Raw genomic sequence first — 21,059 nt, forward strand, 5'->3', positions numbered from 1 at the left:
ATGAACAATTAATTCGGAATAATCTTTAGTTCCTTCTCTGCTGTATAATGAAACATATAGTAACTAAATTTACTATAACATTTTAGTTTTTATTAAAAAGTTATTTACAAATTCGTTCATGGAACAATCGAAAAAAGAACAGAAAAGAATTAGATTATTTTCAAATCGATGCCTAATTTTGAATTTCAGGAAGTCTGCAGAATAAATTTTTGTCGATTTTTATTTTCCATTTTTTTTATCAACCGTTTTTTTACAAGAAAATTGCACTAGATATATGTATTTCTATCCTAGCTATATCTCGATGAAGTTTTACTATACATATACACGTACATATGTATAATAAAGATCGGAAAATTGCTTAATTCTGGCTATAAAAGAAAATTAACACAGCACTTTGGAATAAATTCCAATACTATTTATTAATAAACTAATAATGTTTAGTACAATAACTAATTTTTCTAAATTAATAACAGATGATATTAATTTGATATCTTATATATATATATATATATTTTTTTTTTCTTAACTTTTTATATTTTTTTTTTATATAATATTTACAGTTCTTAAATAAAATACTTACTTTTAAGATACACTACCTGAGACATCCTAAAAGTATTTATACATAAAATATCTGTAAAGTGCTATATATAAAATAATAATAAACTATCATAACTATATGTGAATTCTCCAACAACACTATAATTTAACAATTGCTGCATAATGTGTCGCATTCAAATAATAATCTGCCATCTTTAAATTCTGGCGGCAAAAACTCGCGTTACGGCGCATGTGCGAGGTTCTCTCACGTGTTGAAACAGCTGATAGATAAAACAGATATTTTAACCTCAAAACACACGTCGCTTTTAACAATCAAAACTTTACAGAAAGAATTATTTTTTTACAACTAAATCTAGACCTAGACGAATTGCATCGAAAGATTATTAGTAAGTTGGAGGTTTAATTTAACTGATGTAAATAAAAACTTATACATGTGTATTGCTCTGTTTATGTCAAATTACGATTTTAACTTTTCATATTTTATTTTAATCGAATAATATAGGAATGAGTGCACTTTGCTCCAAAACTTTTATTTTAAATATTTTCCTAGAATTATTACTGATATTTTTGATTAATTTTACATCGTTAATAATTATTATCTTCGATTTTTATAGAAATAAGGTTCGAGAAGTTTATCTAAAAAAAGGAATAAGATCTGAATCATTCTGAATCTTCTGTGATTATACAATGGACAACATATTGACGGACACGCATGAGGATGAATTAGTAGCAGAAATTACGAAGTTGCGTGAATTGCTGCACATGAAAGAGGCTGAACTAGCTTGTTTGCGACGCAAGAAGCAGGTCGTGCAAGAACACGGTTTGAGCAATGACGAAATTTGTAGATACAGCCGGCAGCTCTTTTTGACAGAAGTTGGCGTAAAAGGTATATGATAAGATTTGTGTGTATAAGATTTTCCTTATAACATGTATAAAAAGAAAAGTTGCATAATCTGATCTACTTGATAAAATCTACTATCGTAATCTTGTAATAAATTTTGTAATAAATCATGAAACCCCTAGTATATATAAAAATATTGATAACACTTTTATACATACATTATGGAAGAAGGTAATATACAATCCTTTTCTCCTGATGGATTCTGATTTTTTTAGGTCAAAAGAAGATAAAGGACAGTTCTGTACTTATTGTAGGAGCTGGTGGTCTTGGTTGTCCCTCGGCGTTATATTTGACGTGCGCTGGCGTCGGCCACATAGGCATAGTAGACTATGACGATGTTGAAATAAACAATCTTCATAGACAATTTTTGTACCCGGAAACAAGCATCGGCACCGCGAAAGTGATTGCAGCAGCGGAAAGTCTTAATCGGTATAACAGTATTATAAATTAATAGTATATTGATTAAAATTGGACGAAAATGGTACTGTTTTGCGAACATAACTAAGTTTTTTCACACACATATAATAATCTTATTTTTTTCGTACTCTTATTCCTGCAGGTTAAATAGTTTTGTAAAAGTCACTCCATATAAAATTCAACTAGATAGTAAAAATGCTTTGGATATCATAAGGAATTACGATATTGTAATAGATGCTACGGATAATGCAGCTACTCGTTACTTGTTGAATGACGCATGTGTGTTGAGTGGCAAACCACTGGTTTCCGGATCAGCACTGAGGTTTGAAGGGCATTTATCAGTATTTAATTACAAGAATGGCCCTTGCTACAGATGTATATTTCCTAAACCACCACCACCGGAAACTGTAACAAATTGTGGAGATGGAGGTGTTCTTGGTGCAGGTAAAGCTCTTTCACCAATTTCTATATTTATTTCAATTTATAGTCAAATATATACTATAATATTATTATTTCTTGGTTTTTCTCATTGTCGGATACCAGCCGTGGGTACGATTGGTGTGCTGCAAGCGCTGGAAACGTTGAAAATTATACTTGATATGCCCGATGTAATTTCGGGACGACTTTTGTTGTTTGATGGAATGGAAACTAAATTCCACAATGTACGCTTACGCCCGAAGATGACAGATTGTGCGATTTGCGGGGAACATCGTGTTATACATGAATTAATAGACTATGAAAAATTTTGTGGCGCAAAGGCTAATGACAAAGATCCTAATTTAAATTTACTGAGGAAAGAAGAAAGAATATCAGTTGAGGAATATAATCAGATCGTGAAAATCGATTCAAAACCTCACATATTGATCGATGTACGTTCCCCTGAAGAATATCAAATCTGCCACATACAGAATTCCATTAATATTCCTCTCCCGCAACTTAGCAAGGATTATAATTTACAGCTAATAAACGACAATATAAAAAAAGCGCAAGAAGACCATCATTCAGTAGACTGTACGATATATTTATATCTACATTACTATTCTTTAGATTATTTTTTGCGATTAATAGAATTAATCTTAGACTGTATTTATTCCTTCAGTGTATCTTCTATGCAGACGTGGTAATGATTCGCAAAAGGCAGCTCAGTATCTGAAAAAGATGTTTACCGAAGATACTTTAAAAATAAGAGACATAATTGGAGGTATCCATGCTTGGAGCAACAAGATTGATCCAAAATTTCCTAAATATTAATAATATATTAAATGAAGATCATGTATTGATGTGATACATTTGTTTAGTATCATACCTTTTATTGAATAAATTCACCATCAAGATAATGTAATATAAAAATTTATATTAAATTCATAAATTTATATATATATGACTATCGAAAATATATATCTTATTTACATATATACACTTAATTCGAGTATTTTTCTATTTCCTCCACAGTTAGACTAGTTTCCGGATGCTTATAATGAGAATCTGATAAATTTCTCAATTTTTCTGCTGCTTGTTCTGGTGTTAGGTCCCTCTGTGCTTGAGCTAGAAGCTCATAGCCAACCATGTGCTTCTTTATGGTAGCTGATCGTAATAAAGGTGGTAAGTATATCCCATGAAAAGTCCAGTATGGATAATCATGGTGCTGATATGGATCCATTGGAGCACCTTTAATCATGTCAATAAATCAGTAATTATAAACTATACTAGATTGAAATGGTATGTGGAGACAATAAATAGAATATCTGATAATCATTATTCTTTACCGTGCCATCCCATCGAATATGGAAAAGAGCATTGAAAAAGATTATCATATTTTGTACATAATCTCTTCATGATAACAGCTAGAGATTCTTGTTGGCTACCGGACAAATCTTGCATTCTAGTCACTTGTTTTTTTGGTAATACCATAGTTTCATATGGCCAAACTGCCCAGAACGGTACTACAACTATCCAATCGCGATTCTCTATTACAATCCGATCCTGTAAATTCATATAATAGCTTAGTTAAAACCGCATCAAAAAATTCTCGATGCTAAAGATAAATCGTTATCCCCTTTGAACTTTTTTATATGCATCAAAATATTATTTATAATACTTTTTATAAAATACTAACTTTTTTTATAACTTCTTTCTGCATGTAATCAATGAGAAGAGGTTTCTTGTTACGCTTATAGTAATCACTGAGATATCCGTCCTTTATTCTGATTTCATTCGGTAAAAACGAACTAGACCATATTTGACAGTGAGGATGTGCATTGCTACAGCCCATCAAAGCGCCTCTATTTTCAAATATCTGGACCCAGGTCCACTTATCACCCAACTCCAATATCTCGAAGATCCACCTATTACATTTTACAATGTTTATCTTTCAAAAGTGACAAGTATCCGATATATACTTATTAAATGTTACTCACTGTTTAATCACTTCCTTAATCTCGTGAATTTTCATCAACGCTATTGTTACATTTGACTTTGGATGAAAGCACATCACTTTGCAGGTACCTTTAGCAGATCCCATTTGAAACAATTCATCATCTGGTTTCGGTGGATCTGGCACCGATTCTAATAAAGCGGGAAAGTCATTTACGAACGAGAACGTATTTTGGTACATTGGAGTTACCTATAATGTAAAAACGGCAATTTTGAATGCTCTAGCAATAAAATAAAATGATAAATTTTAGTTTACATTTTTAGAAAGCTATTAATTCATGCAATAATATAACAGGAGAGTGGATTTTATCAAAAAATTACCCTAGAAATCTTTAGTATATTATCAAATATATAGAATTATTCTGTTGTTACAAAAATTTCTTGTAAATGAAGAATAATATAATAGAAATGTAGGCGACAGGCGACAGTGCAATACTAAAATAAACACGGCAAAATATCCTTTATCATATAAAATCAAGAATTTTGATATTTATAGGAATCGAAATAGCGAAACGTTATTTGTATGTCAGACAAAATATAAATAATCAACTGACTTCCCCATTAGCTCTAACATTTCCTGGGCAAAGGGGATTTTTGGGATCATAATCTGGAAGCTCCTCATCCGTACTGGGTTCTATTTGACCTCCCCAAGGTCGCTTCATACGATGGGGCGATACCAGCACCCATTCTCCTCTTAATGGATTATATCTTATATGTTGATGTTCTGCAAAACAATTAAATTCCATTAAGAAAACTGTTGTTAGACATATATATATATATTGGATATATTGAAAAATACTATTATATATCTAACCAATTGGATCAAACGCTGATGGTGTAGCGTTATCTTTTGGTACATCTTTCTGAAAGATATCTTTCGTTCCATGTGTGTCCCATGACCCATCACCTATCATATAAATTCATGGAATTAGATAAATTATTTTTCAAGACATTTTTGATAATGTAAAAAACAAAAAAGTTGCAAGAAATATGCTGAACTGAAATGTATAATACTTATATATATATTTCTTGCAACTTTTTATATATACTTATATATATATCAGTCCATGCTAAAGCTGTAATATCATATAACAGATTATATTCTTTTTCATTACATAATACTTTCTCTGCATAACGTTTTAGACTAAATATGCAATATTTAATTATAACACAGAATATTTTCGTGGTACCATATATCTATATTTTGTATTATTTAAAAAAAAAAAGAAAAAACTTAGTTATTGACAGATAAAATGTATTTATTTCTTTAAAACAAAAGAGATAAAAATTCTCGAGCACTTAGAATTCACATTAAAAATAATAACAATATATTTAAACATTTACAACATATAATGTTGCAATCGCACTTACCTTTCGCCGACATTTGTACATAAAAGCTCGTTGAACGACTGCTCCACGACAAATTCTGCTATGAATTGACGATTAATGAACGTATATCGACATTGCTCTTCCCTCGTTTACTACATTTTTGCGGCGATAACAGGCAAATGAGCGCATCTAACCTTTACACCTTATTACGTCAGCGGAGCCAGATTCTGCCAGATAAACTCAGTCGAAGTTTACGGAAGGAGAGGGGATACGTAATTACTAATTTTTTACTGTGGGAATGTTCCCGACTTGATAAGTGGAGGAAAAAGGATTAGATTAAGGAGGGTGAATTATATAGTTAGAAATATTGCTCAGCAGTTCTCTCGGTTAAATCAACAAATTATGATCGATATTGAAATGAAAGCAGCGGTTAATCGAGTTAATTCAACCGGCAGACTAAATTTTTGACTAAATATGTAATTCTCTGCTCTTAATAATCTCTTTACGTTATCCGAACAAAAGATTCATATAAAAATTCTAAAAATATATAATTCTATCCATTTTAACAAGATCGATGGTTAGCTGTTATAATTATAATATATTATCGTCACTTGATATTATAGGGAAGGCTTGCTCGCCACCTAACAATATAATCGTTATAATCGGACGGACGTGATGATGAACAACCGCTGATTAAGGAGAATTCTATTTTCACGTTTACCTAAAGTCAAATGTAAGACGATACATCGCGAGATTTGCGGGCAGCAGCGATCGATATCGATTATATCGCGTGGCAAAAACGGACGCGGTAGTCATAAAAATAAGTTTTGCTACTTATAAAATATTATAATTACAAGATAAATTACATCAATATTGAGAAGATATATTAAATGTACAAATATCGTTGGCATTATCAACGTCACCGGAAATGTCAAATTCGCAGAAAATTTAAATAAGCTGAAAGAAAAGTAAGAAAATACAAAATTCATGTTGAAGAAGAAAGATAATGCAAAAGTATAGATATGAATTTATTATATATGGCATAATAGATAAATTTTTTCCACAAGCAACGGCAAAGAACCTTGCAACTGAATGAATGGGAAATGGCTTATTTCGGTCAAATAGGCTTCGAAAATGGACTATTTCGGTGTTATTGACCTCAAAGCATATTCGACTGATGATATAAAGATTTCCTTACACTTCGGAAGTTTATCAAATGTTTATATGTTTATATTGTATAATATTTGCATGTGTATAAATGTTTATATATGTGTATAAGATTTTCTTGAATGCACACGGTCCTACACATTTTTTCACACATATACAAGAATATATATGAGTAATTCAAAGATTCCAAGAAGACACCGATGACAGACGTATGTACTGCTAAGCCGCTATCTTTGACCGGTCGACCTACTGAAAAATGTGTCAATATCAAACAGAGAGCGTATTCTTTCTTCACAGCATTTTATCTCCGAAGTCATCAAATAATGTAAGACGATATATATATCGCAGGAAACACATAGCGACTGAAGCATGTTATCGATATCAATCACCACCTTCTCGCAATTCTGTTATAATAATACAACTATACGTTATGCATAAATAAAATATAAATTAAATAAGAGGAAAAAAACTATAAACTGTAATTTTTCCTCAGCAGTTAATATTTAATTATTATTATGCAAATTTAAATATTACGTTAAACTTAATTTTTATAATTGTAAGAATTGAAATGTAAGAATTTTTTTTTAAAGCGTATTGGCCAAGATTGGTTTTTTGTACATTACATTTCTAAATGTCAATTTTTATGTTAATAAATATTATTTAATTATATTTATAGCTTTTATATTTATAAATTTCAATTTTATAACTTTATAGCATACAATTTATAGCATACTTGTAAATATATTACAATTTGGTAGGAAGGGAATTAATATAAATTGCAAATCAATTTGAAACTCGAGATTCTCGAGATTCGAAATCGCACAGCTCGGGAGAGAAGGGGATAACAAATCATGCTTATGCTTTCTCCATCTCTCAAAGCTTGCCGAAGTATCAGCGTATAACGGATGTGGTCTTTGCTTCGACGTGATCGCGAAATCCTTATCACTTGCTGGTACAACGTCGTAGCGTACGGACGAGCAGTGAGGCGTTCGTATAACTATTCGGGCTTCGGGCACTTTATCCACAACCGCGCGTATTACGTACGTGAGTTAGTAAGGTGTAAAAGTAATTGTGAATAACCAATTAAACAATAAAAGTTGTTTGTCCGGGAGCAGTCACAGCATGCGGACGTAAGTCTTATCGCGATAGAGACAGTGCCCTGCGACAGCGCGTACCACTGAAACTCGAGTGACGCTATTACGTCTTAATACGTTAATTGAAATTCGAATTTACTTCCTAATAAAATTCAATATAGATCTTTTGCCGGGAGAACGTACGTCGTAGCGAACATATCGCGAAGCGGGTTTTTTGACGTCCAGGCACGTAATCCGTAGACGCGTCATGCGTATGAGTCACTACAAGAACACGAAGTGGGGGATTGTGATTAAGAATAAATGAAGGTCACTTGTGTCGGGAAAAAAACTTAATACAGAGTTGTGAGATTTTTTACAATGTGTAACCATCATTACCGACTTACATTGAATTAATTACGCGTGTACGTTGCAATTATCGAATTAGTTACTCAAAAACGTTTGAGTGTGCGTGTGCGAGTGTGGTCGCACACTCAACTGGACGAGCAAGTGAGAAATAACTCATAATAACTTTTTTAAGACAGCGTACAAGTCGTTCGAACTTCTCTTTCTTTCGCACAGCACTGGTATTCCGGGTGTCGTTGATACCTGAAAATGAATTGATAACAGTTCTCTATTGTGTGGAATAACTATCTACTGTGAGGAACACTTACCTGTCACTGACAACAATTCGATATTCGTACGGGATTAAACGAATCTTGGTGGAGCGAGCAGTCGATCCGGAACGTATTCCTGTAACAAAGGAAGAAAAGATTATCAATCAGAGGGATCTTTTTTGGCAATGAAATCAAGAGCAAAAAAAACGATTATTTATTATTTATAATTAATATTCATTATTTACAGCGTTTGTTCGGTCATAATTTTAGCTTAAAAAAACACGAACTTAAATAATTTAACTAAAATTTGTGTTTTGAAAAAATAAATAAATTTTATATCTCCGATTTATATTCCTCAGCACATTGCAGGTCAATAGAACATTACTGGCAAACCTATAATACTCTTATGTCTATGTGTGTGGTTCACCCTTCTCTATATCACTTCCAGTATCACCTAAAAATGTTGTTAGCATGTTTTTAGCTTATTCAGACATATTCGAAGATGTTCCTTTGTTCTTGCTATATTAAAAAAATTTTTTATCTTATTGCTGGAATAACTGTATCTTATTGTTACAGAGGTTTATAGAGAAGGGAACGCACATAAAAAAATAAACTGACTTTTGCCTGCCAAAAATTTTGTTACTTTTAAATCTAAAGAGAAATTTATACCAGAATACAAAAAATATGAAGAAACAAACAAGAGAACTTTATTTCCAAGTGTTAACTAAACTTGAAAAGACAATATCAGTGAATAATATTGATAGCTTAAAAAAATTAAGTAATTTAATTGACAACATAAGTAATGCAGAAGATCAAATAACTTTAAGAGATTATTATGATAATGCTAATAACCCTGTTAGAAGCACTAATTTAGTTATCTTAGCTTGTAAACATAATAAAGTAAAAATTTTAGAGTATCTATTTGATAGTGATAGTAGAATTCTAAATAATCTGTCTGTTGTTATTGGAAGAAATACTATATTGCCAGATGATGAAGATGAAACGTGCCATAATGCATTTTATTATGCTATACGTTCATGCAATGTTGAGCTTCTTGATACACTCATTAGTAAATGGCCAGATAATTATTTTGCCGTTTATTTAGGAAAACTGGATGAAATCCTTTCAAGAGCTTATGAAGAATTGAAGTTAAAAAACGTACCATTATCAGACGAAATGGAAATTTTTGTTGAAGATAAGTTAGTAAACCTTCGTTTCTTCTCTAATATTTCACGAAAAAATCAAAATATGAATAATTGTCTTAATAATAATATCAGAGGACGGATTGAATTAACACTTCAAAACATTAACTTGTTAAAGACAAATTACTCAAACACGGAACAAGTAGATAAAAGGACTTTATTTGTAGCAAAATCTATCGCACAAAATATTCATATATTAAAACGGCAGTTGAAATCAACCTATGATAGATTACCTTGGGAAGAAATGGAGTTTTGTTTAGTCAGTTTTGTTTCCTCTCACACAAAACAAGAAGAAATTAATCTATTCTATAATGCTACACTGAATAAAAGCAAAATACTAAATCACTTGGAAAATTTTGCAAACATACTTGAAGACGAAAAATATATTTTAAAAAGTGTAAATAAACTCGGTGATTTTCCAAAGTTAAAGCGCGAGATAGTTGTTGCCGAGATTATTAGCAATTATCCTCAATTTGAAGAGTTGTATGACGATTATCAACAAATTAGGGATATTCATTCTTTAATGAAAATAAGTGATTATATAAAGTTGGCGTTATCGGCTGATCCTAAGGAAAGAGAAGGACAGTTAATTATTACAAGGGTTTTACAGGTTATCGGTGAGCATTTAAAAAACACATTAGAATCACCCAAGTTATCTAATACTACAAGTGAGCTTTTGCTATTATCGTTACCAAAAAACACAAGAGAAATAATTATAGATTTACGTAATTCATTATCACATGCTTATTCACTCTCTAAGAGAACAGAAATTGAGGAAAATACAGATGTTAGTTTTTTTATTGGCGTTCAAAAGGATACTAAAAGAATCGATAATGTAATTACTGATATTCTTTACAATAACAAAATTAAAACGATCAGAATACTGCTAAAAAGAATTGCTGATAGTGAAAGCGTAGATGTGATAAAAGAAATTGCTGAAATATTTAGTAATGTTAAATTGGATAAAATAATACCGGAAAATTTTAAAATGCTGGAACACGAGAAGCTTGAAAAACTCATTAATGAATTAAGCGATAATATAACTGACAAGACCAGTTACGATAAAGAGCTATTTAAAAAAATTAATAACATAATCAATTGTACGGAAACTCAATCAGAAAATATCAGAACTGATTATATTAAAGGATTTGCATCATTGCAGAGTTTAATTAGGCTTATTAATAACATTAAGATTGACTACAACTTTATTAGAGAAATGAAATTTATTGCTAATAGAACATTAAAGAATATGACTTTAAAAATAGAGCCTTATAGCCTTAAGAAAATTGCTGAATATGTCATAAAAATTATTGGATCAAGAATACAACATGACAATCTTGGTAAATTAGACGCAATAATTTGGGAAATTCTTTTTTATATTCCTGAATTTGGAACAAGTAACATCAAATGGATTAGGAAATTAAAAGAAAAATTGAATGTAACAAAAAAACAAAAGAAGACTCATAATATAACACAAGAAGAATATAATGACCAGCTTACCTTGAAGCTGTTTGAATTGAAAAGTATTTTAAGCAATAACGCATTAAATTGCCAATTAATTGAAAAATTACCTTTCTATAATATGAGTGATAAAAAATTACAAGCAGTAGTAGAAATGCTTGTTCTGGATATAATGTCAATTTTAGATAGCTCAAAACATAACTTGGCAAATAATCTACTTTTTTTAGACGATAACGCTCCTTTATTAATTGGAAAATGTTTACGGAATCATTTAGCACATGATAATGTCTTAGTTAGTGTACTGTTGTCTAATCCTTCAATAGCAGTTATTTTGAACGCTAAAAAACTTACTGAAGAAAATATAATAGAAAGCAAGAAGAAAATTGGCAAGTTAGTAAGTGACAATTCTTTCAAGGTGAGAGAGAAATACGATCAAGACTTAAATACCATTATTAATCAGGAAAGAATGTTTGCTGCTTTGGAGGAAGGAAATCTAGAAAGCTTAAAGGATTGTTTAAAAAAAGGAGCAGATATTAATGCTAGAGATGTTAATTCATGGACCACGTTACATTTTGCTGTTAAGGGATCTAGTCTTGAAGTTGTAAAATTTATTCTTGATCAAAATTTAAGCGTTAATGTGAAAGATATTAATGGTCGAAGTCCATTGCATGTTGCTGCTGCGCATGGAAAGAAAAACATTGTAGAATTACTTATAAAAGAAGCAGGTTTATATGTTGATGAGCTAGATAAGAGTGGCAGAACACCACTACATGTTGCTGCTCAAAATGGTCACAAGGATACTGTTAAAGTTTTATTGAAAAATGAAGCAAATACTATTGCCCAAGATAAAAATAGTTTTTTACCTTTACACTATGCAATATATAATAATCATATCGATGTAGTCAAGATGTTATTGAAAAACGATATAAATGTTGATGTTAATGAAATTGTAGGTGGCTTTACCCTGTTGCACGCAGCTGCAGAGAAAGGTCATCTAGAGTTAGTTAATTTTTTCCTTCAAAATAAGGCAGATGTTAATGCTAGAAATGATGAAGATTGGACACCGTTACATGCAGCAGCAACCAAACATTTGGAAGTAGTAAGTGCTTTAATCTTAAACGGAGCTGATGTTAACGCTAGAGTCATAAATGGTTTTACACCATTACACTGTGCAGTAGAAAACGGTCATGAGAAGATAGCTATCATTCTATTGAAACATGGAGCTAATGTTAATGCTGTTGACAAAGCCGGTAATAATACACCTTTGCACTATGCAGCAAAAGATGGGCACGAGGGAATTGTTAAGACTCTACTGAAAAATAAAGCTAATGCTAATATTGCCACTCTTACAGGTAGGACTCCATTGCATCTTGCTGCCCAGAATGGTCATCTAGGAATAGTTGTTGTTCTACTTGAACATAGTGTTGACATTCGTGCTAGAGATCGATATAACGCTACGCCATTGTACTATGCAGCAGAAAGTGGTCATAAAAAAATTGCTGAATTTTTAATAAGAAATGGAGCAGAAATTAATGCCAAAGCTGATAATAATTTAACACCGTTACATGCAGCTGCTCTGAATGGTCACGAAGATATTATTGATCTTCTAATAAAAAATAAAGCTGAGATAGAAGCTATAACTTATGACGGTAGTACACCATTACATTGTGCTGCTCTAAATGGTCATGGAAATGCTATTGTTTCTTTAATAAAAAATAAAGCTGAAGTCAATACTAGAAATAATAATGGTATGACACCGTTACATGCAGCTGTTGTAGAAGGCCACAAAGATGTTGTTAACCTTCTAATAAAAAATAAAGCCCAAGTCGATGCAAGAGATTTTGTAGACATCACACCATTATATGCAGCCGTGGAAGTAGGTAATAAAGAAATCGTTGAGATTTTGATAGCAAATGGAGCTGATGTTAATGTTAAGAGCAAAGATGTGACACCATTGGTTTCTGCCATAAGTCATAATCACAAGGAAATCGTTGAAGTACTTATAGCGAATGGAGTTAATGTTAATGTAGAGGGCATTAGACTTTTGTCACTAGCAGTTCTTGCGGGATGCAGTGATATTGTAGAAATTTTGCTAGAAAATAAAGTTTATGTTAATATGAAAGATCCTGAAATTGCTCATCTATTACATTTGGCTGCTGGTAGAGGTCATACGGATGTAGTGAATGCTCTGATAGCAAGAGGAGTTGATGCTGATGCCATAATTTCTAATAATCTAACACCGTTATGTTGTGCAGCACAGGAGGGTTATGAGGAAGTTGTTGAAATCTTAATAGCAAGTGGAGCTAACGTTAATATTAAATCTTACGAAGGTACACCATTACATCTGGCAGCAGCATTGGGTCATGATAATGTTGTGAAAGTTTTACTAGATAATAAAGCAAATATTAATATTAATGATAACAAGAATAGAAAACCTGTGGAATTAGCAGTAGCACGTGGTCACTTAAAAGTAGTTAAAATGTTACTGCAGTATGAAAAAATAGATATGAATGCAAAAGGTAATGATGATTGGACGATATTGCATATTGCTTCACAACAAAATAATTTAGGGATGATAAAATGTCTAGTAGATAAGGGATCTGATGTTAATGCTAAAAATGCCTCTGGCTCAAAACCTATACATATTGCAGCAAGAGAAGGTTACAAAGATACTGTGGAATTTTTTCTTAGTAAGGGGTTAATTATTAATGATCGTGGTGCATGTAATCAGACATTACTACATTATGCTGCAATAAAAGGTCATTTAGAAGTTGCAAGGTATTTGATAACAAAAGGCGGTGATGTTAATGCTAAAGATGTTAATGGCTTAACTCCTATGCATTTTGCAGCTCAATTCGGTTATAAAGATTTTATTGAAGTTTTATTGAAAAATGGCGCAGTGTATAACGCTAAGGACAATTTTTCTAGAAGACCGTTAGAAATGTCTGATGACGAAAACGTTATTAATGTATTAACACTAACTGAGAATTTGTTTTCGGCTGTAAAACATAATGATTCTTCAGAAATTGAGAATTACATTAAAGCAGGTGCGGTCGTTAACGCCAAAAATGCTAAGGGAACATCATTACATTATGCTGCGTGGAAAGGCTATGACAGAATTGTCAATATTCTATTACAAAATAAAGCTGATCCTAATGCAGTTGGTAACAAGGGATTTACTCCTCTACATTATGCTGCTAAGTTTTCTCATTTAAAAGTTGTAAAGCTCTTATTGTCTAATGGTGCAGTATATAATGCTGTTTCAGATGATGGTAAAACGCCATCAGATTTTATTGTAGATAAAAGTATAACTAGCTTATTTAAATTACTGAGTGACTCATTTAAAAATATTAAAAACGATAATTCTCAAGTTGTTAATGATCTTAACAAAATAGAGGATGTTGATACAGTAAAAGCAATAATGAATGCTTATGATAGAGAAAAGAAAACGTTAATAATTGCTGCAATGCATAGTAACTTTTCAAAAATCGAACAGTTGAAAGAGGTATCACAAGGTGATGTATCCGCTCGTTTTAATTTAGGTTTAGTGCTTTTTAATCAAGGCGATTATCAAAAGGCTTTAAGTTTCTTCAAAAGCGCATTTGAAAAAAGAAAAGAAATACTAGGGTCAGATAATCCTGGCACTTTAGATATTCAGACGTACATAGCTAAAGTATTATATGCACAAGGAGCCTACCAAGAAGCTTTAAATACATTTGAAGACATTTTTCACAAACAGAGAGAAATGCTGGGTTTGAATGATAAGAATACTTTACGTACAAGAAATACAATTGCTTTAGTGCTGCATAGACAGGGAAAGGATGAAGAAGCTTTTAATATTTATAAAGAAGTTTGTAAGAAGCAGGAGGAAATACTAGGGCCAAATGATTTAGACACTTTAAATTCTTACTTTCACATGGCACTAGTATTAGATAGACAAGGAAAATACGAAGAAGCGTTAAATATCAATAGAACAGTTTTTGAAAAGAGAAAAGAAATACTAGGTGCAAATAACACAGCAGTTGTGTATGCTCAAAATAATATAGCGATGGTACTGTCTAACCAGGGTAAGTATGAAGAGGCACTGAAAATTTATAAAGAAGTTTTCGAGAGGAAGAAAGCGGTTTTGGGTATTAATCATTTAACTACTTTGAGAACGTTGCATAGCATTGCTGGAATACATATTTGTCGAAAAAAATATCATGAAGCTTTAAAATCTTATCAAGAGGTTTTAAATATCCAGAAAAGTGCTTTGGGAGCAAATCACCCCGAAACCTTGAATACTCAACACAGCATTGCAAATGTATTTTTTGATCAACATAAATGGATTGGTGCACTTAGAGCCTACAGAGAATGTTTTTATCAAATCAAAACTGTTTTTGGATCGAGTCATCCCATTTTTTTGGATATTTTAAACAAGATAGATGTTATTAATTCTATGTTTAAGTTTAAAGGCAACGAACCGTCAGAAATTCTACAGTATTTGCAGAAAGACATTAACATTGCTGCTAGTAATGGTGACATACAAGCTGTTCAGCGCCTGTTAAAAGATGGAGCAGATGCCAATGATAAAGACATTGATGGAAGAACACCGTTACATTACGCTGTTAGCGGTAGACAGGAAAGTGTTGTGAACATCTTACTAGAAAACGGAGCTGATGTTACTCAAGTTACTAATAAAGGTAATACATTGTTACACACTGCTACTTCTAAAGGTTACGAAGAAATTGTTGAAGTTTTATTACAACATGTAAGTCATGATAAATTAAACGATTTTATTAATGCTAAAACCGCTGCTAGTGGTGCTACATCGCTTCACGTCGCAGCCAAGAATGGTTTTTTGAATATTACGAAGTCCTTATTGGAGCGAGGTGCAATTTATAACATTAAGAATAATGAAGGCAAAACACCTCTTGATCTTTCTAAAGATCAAAGTGTTAATGACTTACTGAAGCTAGTTGAAGAAATGTTTAGAGATGCAAAAAATGGTAACCTTGAAATGATCAGCAAATTGAAAGCAATAAAATCTGATGAGTTCGTAGTTGTAACAAATGCTCGTAATAATGAAGGAAATACATTATTACAAGTTGCTATATTTAATAGACACAAGAATGTTGCGAGTAAATTATTAGAAATGCTAATTGTTAAAAAAGCTAGATAAAAATTGATAATTGTCAATATTATGTAGAGAGAGGTGTAAAAGTTTAAAACTGTAATGCTGTTGAAATATTACGTAACTTAAGTTAATGATTTTTACGAAATTGAGCTTCAGTGGTTTGCTATGAAGCGTAGAGTTAGCAAAATATTTCTGTTTTTTCGTCATGCTATAGATTCTACTTTAATTTCTTTATTTAATTGTTTTGACTGTTATATGAGAAAGGTCAGAAAGGCTATGTATTACCATACTGCCTACACCTTAATAACACTCTAATTTATGCAAGAGTCTTTTTTTATATAAGAACTAATAAAGGTGCTACGAAACACGTCCAAAAAATTTAAAATTTTAAGGTATAATGACATGTTTCGTGATTGGAATAGTTGAAATTAGACGAAATTAATGGAAATCTAATTCTATTTTTTTCTAAATCTATTAATTCTTTATTTGTTATGTGATTAACTTCTGTCTTATACTACTTTTCACAAGTTACATTTTCTTACTTTTTATATTTGAATTTTTAAAAATATAGACTTAAAAATATACTTTTGTGGCGTTCTGCTTTCCTCTCTTTAAAAGTATTAGTCTTTTTCTTACCATATTTAGTTTTCAGTGCATTTAGCCGTTTAAAGTACTTTTTTACTTTTGCGTTTTTTAAATTGCGCATTATAATCAAAATTTGGCTGTCCTGTTTTGTTTGAAAGTACAAGCAGACTTTTCTTATTTTGAGATGTAATAAAAGATAATGCCTATCTTTCAGCTTCAGCGTGTGCAGTCTTTGTCTATGCGATGGATATAGTCAGCTTGCGATTGTGGTGTTATAATTGATATAGGATGTAGGGAATATATTAGGATCACGAGAGGCAACATCAGATACAAACATGATTTGATTGCGGCTACGATGAAAAGAATTGATGATTCTCTCGCGTTTGTGCAGTTTTAAATCACCATCTGATGTTAAAACGCTGTAGAGGAAGTGCAGGTATTATGGGATACCCTAAGTCGTGCTTAAGATAACTTGGAAACTATTAAAGATATCCGAACTCAGTTTTTATTAGGTTGTCATGTTAAATGTTTGTAATAATTATCATAATAATACCTTAAGGTATCCTATCAAATTTCGTTTATTTATAGTAAGTTTAATATTATATCAGTTTTTTCGAGGGTAGATTTTGGAGTAATGTGGAACATATCGTGTAATGCGGATCAGCTTGTTCATCTTGCAAAAAAATAATTTGTTTCGTATTTTGATGCATATTTGTTTCGTATTTTGATGCATATTAATGATCAAGTAGTCTATAAGGTAAAAATACCCAGACATGTACTTATATCTAGACTTTATTATTTAAAAGTATAACGCGAATTAAAATCAGAGATAAAAATATTTTCTTTTGTTGTTTGAAACTTTGGTTATAAAATATCCAAACAGTTATTTCCATAAATTTATATTTTTTTAAAGTCTTGTCCAGACATGGTAGGTGTCCAGGTATTGGTACATTTATTTACACTTAAGTGTCCGGCAATTATTGGTACTTTTATCTTAATATATATATAATTATATATATTATATTATAATTTATTATAAACTCTAATTTTTGTACTTTTTGTAACAATGTCATGCAAATGTAAGTAACATGTTTAAAACTTTTACTCATAATAAAATATACAGGGTGTCATTTAATTTGCGCTTACTATTTACATAGTGATTTTTCTTATCAAAAATTAAGTCAAAAAGTTTTGAGTCATTTTTTTCTACAATGCTTAATAAAGCAATAATTATTGTGTAAAGCCAATCAAGTAGTTATCGTTAGGATGGAAAGAAGGATGGGAAGTCGCAATTTTTTATCGACTTCCGACATATCAATGAAGTGACGCATATCCCTTGTTACGGATCTTTGCTATACACTTGATAAGTTGCGGGGAGCTTCGTATCTTTCAATGCTGGACCTAAAAATCGGATATTGGTAAGTGCCTTTATCTCCGAAAAGCAGAAAGATTACCACATTCATCGTGCTCTGCTCAGGCAAATAAGGTCTGATGGAATTCAGGGTCATGTTCTCATTCACAGGTCGTTCGGACTGCACTTTGTCCCCGTAACGTTCCAATTATTGGACACCAGCGCTAGAACTCAACGTGTTTGCCTGCCTAGACGATATCATCGTTTATAGCCGGACCTTCAACAAACACCTCTGCGTGGTACAAAAAGTATTCCACTGTCTCCGAAAAGCGCGCTTTCGACTCAGTTCCGATAAGTGCCACTTTTGCATCATTTGCATTAACTATTATTTACTGCGAAAACATTCGGATCGACCTGAGAAGACTAGTGCCATCACCAACTGGCCCGTTCCATAGGACTTATGGCAAATACGACAGTTCCTGGGAGTGGTATTTTGGTGATTTATTGAAAGATTCGCCATCATCACCGCCCTGCTTATCGCACTTGTATGTAAACAGGCCAAGGAAGCCATCGAACAGATGTGTCCCGACTTCACGCGGCAGTTCATTCTACAGACAGATGCCCAACAGGATTTGTGGTCGTGCAGCTAACGCAATACATCTCGGAAGGAGAGCGGATGATCGCGTACGCAACCCGCACGCTCAATAAGGCTGAACGTATAATTATGTGGACTGGAGCATCTGGTTGTCTAGGACATAAAGCGGATGCGTGACTACCTAGAAGAATACCATCTCATTATTATCATCCGATAAAATCAGTCCTTACGCTCCAAATGTTGGAGTCCGTGACTGAATGGTTGGGGCGTTGGTCCTTCAAACTCCAACAATACGATTTCGAATTGAAATACCGGAAGGGCACTCTCAACAAGATGACCTGTCACGTTAACCTGGGATCCACGCTAAACTCTAAAGTGGTCACGATTCCAAGATGTAACGCTCCGGAAGTACCGGACATCAGGATAAATGGCGACTGACTGTTCAAGCATGTGCACAACTTCGACTTTGAAGAAACGCCGGCGGAGGGACAGTGGAAGGAGTGCATCCCCAAGGAACAACGGACCATGATCTCGAACCGCTACCATGTACTTACAGCTATAATAGACATTTGGATATCTGGGAATAGCCAAAACGATTGCGCGAATTGCAGAACAATTTTACTTGCCTGGCACAATACGTGCCAGAACTGTCTCGTGCACGCAAGACCGTTCAGGAGAAACCGCAAGAGAAATTAAGACTTTTTAGTTTGTTTTGACGAATACTAAATGCTCTTAAAATTTGGTACTTTTTTGAACACCCTGTATATTAATTATTCTTAAATTTTTATAGTTATTATTTTCATTATTTCATAATAATTATTTTAATATTATAGATTTACTAAATAATATAATACATACAGAAGCATCAACAGATAAAAATACAAATATTATGATTTCCTTGGAAGACTAATTACTAGATAAGGAAATAAATAATTCTTTATGTATGTTTATATATAATATATATACATTATTTCTATATACATTTTATAGAAATAGGTTTTGCTACTTATAAAATGTTATAATTGCAAAATACATTAAATTACATCGATATCTAGAAGAAAGAAAAATATATAAACGTTCAAATGTTGTTGACATTATTAATAGCGTTACTAAGAAAAAGTCACATTTGAAAGAAATTAAAGTAAGCTAAAAAAAAGGTAAAAAAATTAGAATTTATGTTAAAGAAAAAAGATGATGCAGAAGTAAAGCATACACATTTTTTGAAAATTTTTTTATTATTAAGCAACCCAATACAAAATGTTACAATCATTCTTTAAAAAATGGAATTTTCTTCCATGTTCTAATTTTTTAAGACGTATATATATTTAATTTATATTTAATGTATATTTAATTAAATTTTATATTAGGATCCGTGTATTTTATACTTTAAAATTTATCAACTGAGATTTCAAAAAACAAAGAAAACATAAGAAAAAAGTCAGTTCTATAACACAAGTAAAAATTAATTAATTCTTATAATATGAAGCTTGTCAACTAATTACGTATGATTTATATAATTAATTACAAATATGCATGTAAATTACATAATTACTTAAAAATGTGCATGTTTACCAATTATATATGTATGTACCTACATATTTAACTATAAATATGCATGTAACTAGTACATGTTAACTGGTAGTACGTAGTAGTATAAGAAATCTTATTTATTTTTAATTATTTGTCTTTTAACGAGTACAGTATTATCGAAATTAATATCACTATTCAATATTGTATTTTTAAATGTCTAATATATTGCTTTATCGATGTGTACTTTATCGATTATACATCAATATATTTCTATATTTTTAAAGTAAATAAAATTTGTATTTTCACTTACATGTGTTGAATTGAATATTTTTCTTTAAATATTTAATTAATATAATATTTCTTATAATTTTATTTACTATAATATTAATATCATTATATCGTAATATTCGATATAAAATAAAATATATATATGGTAAAACTATAAATGATAAATCCATTCAAGCATTGTCAAGACATTCGGCACAGGTATTAGAACAATAACAATTATCAAGCAGTTTTTATTATTCAAATTCAAATAAAGCGCGCTCGCACAATTAACAATTAACAACATATGCATATGGTTATTCCAAAGATTGAAGACACCAAAGACAGACGTGTATATACTGCTAGACCGCTATCTTTGGCCGGTCGGCCTACTGAAAAATGTGTCAATATCAAACAGAGAGTGTATTCTTTCTTCATAGCATTTTATCTCTAAAGTCATCAA

The 21,059-nt window shown here is 31.6% G+C and overlaps 3 protein-coding genes across 6 annotated transcripts; 2 read left to right on the plus strand and 1 right to left on the minus strand.

Annotated features, from left to right (window-relative positions):
- Positions 1-672: 672 nt before the first annotated feature.
- Positions 673-3,218, plus strand: LOC112460395 (adenylyltransferase and sulfurtransferase MOCS3). The gene is made up of 6 exons (XM_025025045.1): positions 673-944; positions 1,173-1,444; positions 1,675-1,888; positions 2,019-2,320; positions 2,420-2,887; positions 2,976-3,218. The coding sequence occupies exons 2-6, from the start codon at positions 1,246-1,248 to the stop codon at positions 3,125-3,127; spliced, it is 1,335 nt and encodes a 444-aa protein (XP_024880813.1). The 5' UTR covers positions 673-944; positions 1,173-1,245; the 3' UTR covers positions 3,128-3,218.
- On the minus strand, positions 3,145-6,041 carry LOC112460396 (probable galactose-1-phosphate uridylyltransferase). Of its 2 annotated transcripts, XM_025025046.1 has the most exons (7): positions 5,681-6,041; positions 5,124-5,216; positions 4,864-5,033; positions 4,294-4,499; positions 3,993-4,221; positions 3,643-3,859; positions 3,145-3,544 (listed from the first exon to the last, which is right to left on the minus strand). In XM_025025046.1, exons 1-7 carry the CDS (start codon positions 5,691-5,693, stop codon positions 3,297-3,299), a joined length of 1,176 nt encoding a protein of 391 aa, XP_024880814.1. In that variant the 5' UTR covers positions 5,694-6,041; the 3' UTR covers positions 3,145-3,296. The 2 variants fall into 2 exon arrangements, with proteins under 2 accessions (XP_024880814.1, XP_024880815.1); XM_025025047.1 differs by lacking the exons at positions 5,124-5,216; positions 5,681-6,041 and having other exon boundaries at positions 4,864-5,055.
- A 1,499-nt stretch (positions 6,042-7,540) lies between these two features.
- LOC112460399 lies at positions 7,541-19,721 on the plus strand. 3 transcript variants are annotated; one of them, XM_025025056.1, is made up of 3 exons: positions 7,541-18,274; positions 18,379-18,695; positions 18,765-19,721. In XM_025025056.1, the coding sequence occupies exon 1, from the start codon at positions 9,177-9,179 to the stop codon at positions 16,314-16,316; it is 7,140 nt and encodes a 2,379-aa protein (XP_024880824.1). In that variant the 5' UTR covers positions 7,541-9,176; the 3' UTR covers positions 16,317-18,274; positions 18,379-18,695; positions 18,765-19,721. The 3 variants fall into 3 exon arrangements, with proteins under 3 accessions (XP_024880824.1, XP_024880825.1, XP_024880823.1); XM_025025057.1 differs by having other exon boundaries at positions 7,541-15,837; positions 17,071-18,274; positions 18,379-19,721; XM_025025055.1 differs by having other exon boundaries at positions 7,541-8,385; positions 8,458-18,274; positions 18,379-19,721.
- The last annotated feature ends 1,338 nt before the right edge of the window (positions 19,722-21,059 follow it).

Source organism: Temnothorax curvispinosus, unplaced genomic scaffold (genome assembly GCF_003070985.1).
Source record: "Temnothorax curvispinosus isolate PA1 unplaced genomic scaffold, ASM307098v1 QBEX01010484.1, whole genome shotgun sequence".
In the NCBI taxonomy this organism is placed as follows: Eukaryota; Metazoa; Arthropoda; class Insecta; order Hymenoptera; family Formicidae; genus Temnothorax; species Temnothorax curvispinosus.